Here is a 6000-nt window from a genome sequence, read left to right on the forward strand (position 1 = left end):
GACAGGTGTAAAACACATGGACACTGCTAGATCTTCCAGGAAAGAAAGAAGTCCGCATTTAAAAAAAAACTGGATCTGGGATGAATTAACAGGGGTAGAAGTGATCAAGGTTTTGGATGGGGGAAGATAAGAGATGGTGGTGAACAGATGTTTTAAAGACCTGGAGGGAGGAGTGGGATTGAAGGGAGTGAGGGAGTTTGTTCCAGAGGTGGGAGTAAAGAGGAATGAAGGAGTGAAGATGGGCAGAGAGTCTTGATTTTGGCAGTTTCACCAGAAGAGGGTTACTGGCAGATCTTGTGCGACCTGTACGAATATTTGGGGGTCAGAGCACAGATAGGCCGGACATAGGGGACAGAGCTAGGGTGGAGAGGAGTCCGTAGAAGCCAAAAAGACCACCTTCTGTTTGGGCTGCATTTCCTGTTAAATAAAAAATTTTGGTTCTTTTTCCTAGCTCTTCCACGAGCCTCGATGTGCTATGTATACAAAAAAACCCCAAAACAGATTTTAGACATACGTAATGTTTTCTTTTAACCACAATGCCATAAACAAGCATATCCCTCTGATCTTAAAGAAGAGTAATTGAAGAGTTCATTTCCAAAATGTTTTGTATAATCCATTTTTGCCATTCTAATTATAATGAATATCACTTCAAGTAAAAATAAAAAAAATGGTTTGTGGATATTTCTCTTTGTTGATAGCATAAGGCAGCGGTCGGGAACCTATGGCTCGCGAGCCATATATGGCTCTTCCGGTGACGGCATATGGCTCCCAGACAATTTTGAGTTGGAAAAAAAAAAAATCAGTTTGGAACTGATTTTAAAATACTTGTGATATTTCTTAATAATAGTGTCATTTTAAAGTAAACAGAAATTAGTTTTGAAGATAAATTTCACGGGTCACGGGTCACCCGTGGGTCGGGTCGGGAACCAATGGCTCGCGAGCATGTCCGCGTCATTGTAAAGGTGAAGAAATCAATTTTATCAGATAGCCAACTAGTTTATCCGCTTCAACCCTTGTAACGGAAAAGATGGCGAAAAGAAAAAAAGACGATGATTACCGTGCATTCCAGGCTGCGTGGACAGAGGAATTTGCATTTGGTGAGAGAGCAGGATCTGCGGTGTCTAATATGCAATGATAAAATTGCATCGATGAAATGGTCAAATATAAAGCGGCACTTCGATACGCACCATGCTTCATTTGCATCGAAATATCCAGCGGGGGACAGCAGGAAAAGGGCATGCGAGGAGCTACAGCGGAGAGTGCAGGCGAGTCAGCAGCAACTACGTGTGTGGACCAAGCAAGGTGACGGGAATTCCGCTAGCTTTGCGGGTGCTTTGGCAATAGTAAGGAATGGAAAGCCATTCACAGATGGCGAGTATGCCAAAACATTCATGCTTGATGTGGCCAATGAACTGTTTGATGACTTCCCAAATAAAGACAAGATAATCAAACGAATAAAAGACATGCCCCTGTCAGCAAGAACTGTGCACGATCGTAGCATCATGATGGCAAATCAAGTCGAGGAAACACAAATTAAGGACATAAACGCCGGGACATACTTTTCTCTCGCGTTAGATGAGTCAACAGACGTTAGCCATCTATCTCAGTGCAGTATAATTGCCAGGTATGCTTCAGGTGACACACTGCGTGAGGAAAGCTTGGCTGTTTTGCCAATGAAAGGGACAACAAGAGGAGAGGATTTATTCACGTCTTTCATGGAGTTTGCTAAAGAAAAAAAACTACCGATGGATAAACTTATTTCTGTCTGTACTGATGGTGCACCCTGTATGTTGGGGAAGAACAAAGGATTTGTAGCGCTTCTCCGTGAACATGAAAAGAGAGCCATCCTAAGTTTTCATTGCATCCTGCACCAGGAGGCGCTTTGCGCTCAGACGTGTGGCCAGGAGCTTGGTGAGGTGATGTCGCTGGTCATTCGAGTGGTCAACTTTATTGTTGCCCGAGCTTTAAATGATCGCCAGTTTAAAGCTCTGTTAGAAGAAGTTGGGAATCATTATCCCGGTCTGCTTTTACACAGCAACGTGCGTTGGTTGTCAAGGGGGAAGGTGCTCAGCCGTTTTGCAGCTTGCCTGAGTGAAATCCGGACTTTTCTTGAAATGAAAGGCGTCAAGCATCCTGAGCTAGACAACACTGACTGGCTCCTGCAGTTTCACTATCTCGTGGACATAACTGGCCATCTGAACCAGCTCAATGTGAAAATGCAAGGTATTGGAAATACAATCTCATCCCTTCAACAAGCAGTGTTTGCATTTGAAAGCAAGCTGGAAGTCTTTCTCAGGGACATTGAAACAGGTCGTCTTCTGCACTTTGAAAGACTGCAACAATTTAGAGATGCATGCTTAGCAAGTGACTCCACTCAACATCTGGATCTCCAGCAGCTAGCTGGCTTTACGTCCAATCTCCTGCAGTCATTCAAAGCACGTTTTGGAGAATTTCGTGCGCGCACTGGTCTTTTCAAGTTCATCACTCATCCACATGAGTGTGCAGTGGACAAAATCGACCTGACATGCATCCCCGGGGTCTCTATCGGAGACTTTGAGCTGGAAGTTGCTGACCTGAAGGCATCAGACATGTGGATGAGTAAGTTCAAGTCACTTAATGGAGAGTTGGAAAGTCTTGCGCGACAGCGAGCAGAGCTGGCGAGGGAACACAAGTGGACAGAAATGAAAAATCTTCAACCTGAAGACCAGCTGATTCTTAAAACTTGGAACGAGCTTCCTGTGACATACCACACAATGCAGCGTGTGAGTATTGCCGTATTGACCATGTTTGGCTCTACATATGCATGTGAGCAGTCATTCTCGCATATGAGGAACATTAAGACCAACCTACGCTCACGTTTAACTGATGGAAGCCTCAACGCCTGCATGAAGCTCAACCTCACCACGTATGAACCAGACTACAAGGCCATCAGCAAAACCATGCAGCACCAGAAGTCGCATTAAAAGTAAGACATATTTAATTTATTATACGTTAAAAATACTATATGGCTCTCAATGAAATATATTTAGAAATATTTGGCTTTTATGGCTCTCCCAGTCAAAAAGGTTCCTGACCCCTGGCATAAGGTGTTTGTTAATATCTCTGCAAAATTTTTTAAAATTTTTTTTTTACATTATTGCCTTAATTTATACATAATGTTCTCAGGATTGATCAGCAAGCTCTTTATGGATAATTTTAATCTCCACGCTTTTTTGGAAAAAAAATATGGGGGGATATTGTAATTGCCTCCATCATGTCTCTGTCCGTCAATCACGCTCACGTCTCCTCATAAACAGTGGGAGAGAAATTCACCAAACTGGTAGCTATGATCACCACATGGCATGATTGTGCGAGAGGAGTATCATTTTTGCCCCGGCCCTGGCCGGGGAGTGGGGGGGGGGGGGGGGGGGGTTGAGGTCGGAAGGGGGGTGGGGGGGGTTGGAGTGAAAAGTTTTTGTTTTTTTTACTTTTTATTATGTAAATTTGTGTATGCAATCAACATTTGGGGGAGGCATGAAATATGTAACAATTTTCTTGGATTTGACCACTGTTCCTGCACCAGGGGGAACGGACGGACATAGGTTCACAAGGGTTAAAACGGGAAAAAAATTAACAACATTTGATATTAGGTCATTCCTTGTGGAACATTTTGCCATTTTTCAACTTCTCTTTAGGTAGGAAGCTTGGGGATTTATGATGGTGCACCATCGACTTCGCTCTAGTTTAGTCATTATTTGGGAGCAATCTTTGTTAATGGGCGATTTCATGAAAAAACTTAAATTGCACTCGGTAGAGCGTATACCTCCACCAGGCTGAATTTGTTTTGCATCCCACTTATAGGCCGGATCTGGATCCAGACCTGAACCAAAATCGTAGAGGTCAGTGTCAATTTTGGTGGAGTTTTGATGACATCCACATTATACAGTACTCCGAATTCTTGTTGCAGACATGCCTGCAGCTGTAGAATAATTTGGGTCGATGTTGAAACAGCAAAGGTCTTGCCTTGTGTCGCTCTTCATGGTTGCTTCATGCAACTTTCTTTGTCTCAAACAGCATGGGTGTTAATTTATTTGATAATCCTAGCCTCCTGGGGTAATTGATTTGGTGAGAGCTGATTGGTTATTCCCTACATTTATGGTTGAGAGACGTGTGTGCACGTGCACGTGTGCGCGCATGTGTGATAAGCCAGTTATTTGATTTATATGTAATTCCATACCCTTGGGCCAATCTCCAAATTTTGCAAACGTGCTTGGGGTACCCACTCATGTCATGGGTGTATCCCCCAAGCAAGACAATTCTATGTATGTATGTATGTACATGTCTGAAATCATGGGGGGAAAAAAAGGACATGAAACTGAGGAGAATCTGACCTAGCACAGGGAAATTTGGACTAACATTGCCATGGTGCACTCCCTGGTTAATTGTTTTTTACGTTGAAGGCTCCAGTTACAGACTATATAGTCCTCATCGAGGTCCGGCCTTAAATAAAAGAACTGCATAAATATAAATAAAAGAGAGAGAATGTAAAGAGTGAAAATGAGAAAGAAAAGTGTGTGATGAAAAGTCTATGACGTTTGTTTGCGAGAAAGAGAGATTAATGCTAGCCCGGTAGCTCTAGTTTGAGTGAGGCAGAAAGTAAGACCAGCAATCCTGACACGGAGAGTGCAAGATGGTTCCGGGCACCACTTTAACGCTCCTAAGTTCGAACGGTAGTACTACCCTGAGCGGTTGCTGTCTACAACCTACTACCTAAGAGTTATTGTTTTAATGTTTTTGCTACAGCTCTAAATATCAATCTTCTTGATGGTTTACTAAAGTTCACGTCACGTTGAGGCAGACCACCGAGTCAGAAACGTGTCCGTGGATCAATTTCTCTCTTGAGGGGTTGGGATGATATTGCCAAAAAGGCTTGTAAAGCCAAAACTATGGTTTAGAAATGAGTTAATTATGAACTAGAACGGCACTCAGTAGAGAGAATACCTCCGCCTGGTTGGCCATATCACTCAATGGTGAAGAATCACTTAAAAATTCCACTAGCTGGATTCGGATCCGGATCTTCACCAAAATCGAATCAGTTCGTCCTTGTTGTCACACATGCTATCTCTCTGCAAAATTTTGTCCGAATCAGTCCACAACGATTTGAAATATTTTGTTCACAAACAAACGGACAAACAGACAGACAGACGTGGGTGTAAACATAACCTCTATCCACCTTTGGTGGCGGAGGTAACAACAAAATCAAAAACTTTCCTTTTTATTTTTGCATGTTGAATGATTTAATTACTTTCCCCTTTTTTAACTTCCAATAGTATGTCTGAATTTAATTTGTGCTCGTTTTTTCTCTGCAAATGTGATATACCATATCAAAGGTTATCCTTATTTTTGAGAAATTGAAATTGAAATGCTTTTTTGCTTTTTTGCATTGGTTTTCATTTTATTACCACTGCAATATTGATATTGTTTTTATTACACAACCTCAGGCTAGTGCAACCAAGGGCATCATTTTAAAATATATTAGAACCATCTTTAAAATTATTGATGAAACGTTGACCTTTAGTTTTGCATTTCACATGAGGTGAAACGATCCCTGGTTATGTATGTACGTGTGTGAGATCTACGACATGTTTTATCTGCATGCCTGTTTGGTTGCAGTGGCAGTGTGCTGATCAATGGAAAATGGGCCTATTGAATGGGAATTTGGCTTTCCAGCTCATGCCGCATGACTGCTTCCTTCACACAAACCTCCTGTAGTAGGAAAGCCTTAATGCAATGAATTGACCACCAGGGTTTCCCTTCACTCATTATAAATTGCCCTCTCACATTCTGATAAAGTGGAGTTCTTGAATCATTTGCCAACTTGCTACCACAAGCAGCTTCTGGGGCAATCTTTGAGACATATCACCACTCAAAATGCTTAATGATCGGAAATCCCAAGCTTCAGGATGTGCTTCATGGTGTTCTTTTTATTTATTTTTTCGTATTTTTCGTATTTCGTATACG

General features: G+C 42.1%; 2 protein-coding genes across 14 annotated transcripts in view; both read left to right on the forward strand.

Moving 5' to 3' along the window:
* Positions 1-6000, forward strand: part of LOC137421113 (heparan sulfate glucosamine 3-O-sulfotransferase 1) — a 461391-nt gene that overhangs the window by 385594 nt on the left and 69797 nt on the right. The gene's annotated exons all lie outside the window — the stretch shown is intronic.
* Positions 1149-6000, forward strand: part of LOC144890982 (protein FAM200C-like) — a 1200974-nt gene continuing 1196122 nt past the window's right edge. The window contains exon 1 of the mRNA XM_078772874.1: positions 1149-3088. Coding sequence (XP_078629000.1) covers positions 1149-2963 — 1815 coding nt within the window. The 3' untranslated portion in view covers positions 2964-3088. The remainder of the gene's footprint in view (positions 3089-6000) is intronic.

Source organism: Myxine glutinosa, chromosome 2 (genome assembly GCF_964187855.1).
Source record: "Myxine glutinosa chromosome 2, kmMyxGlut1.1, whole genome shotgun sequence".
NCBI lineage: Eukaryota > Metazoa > Chordata > Myxini > Myxiniformes > Myxinidae > Myxine > Myxine glutinosa.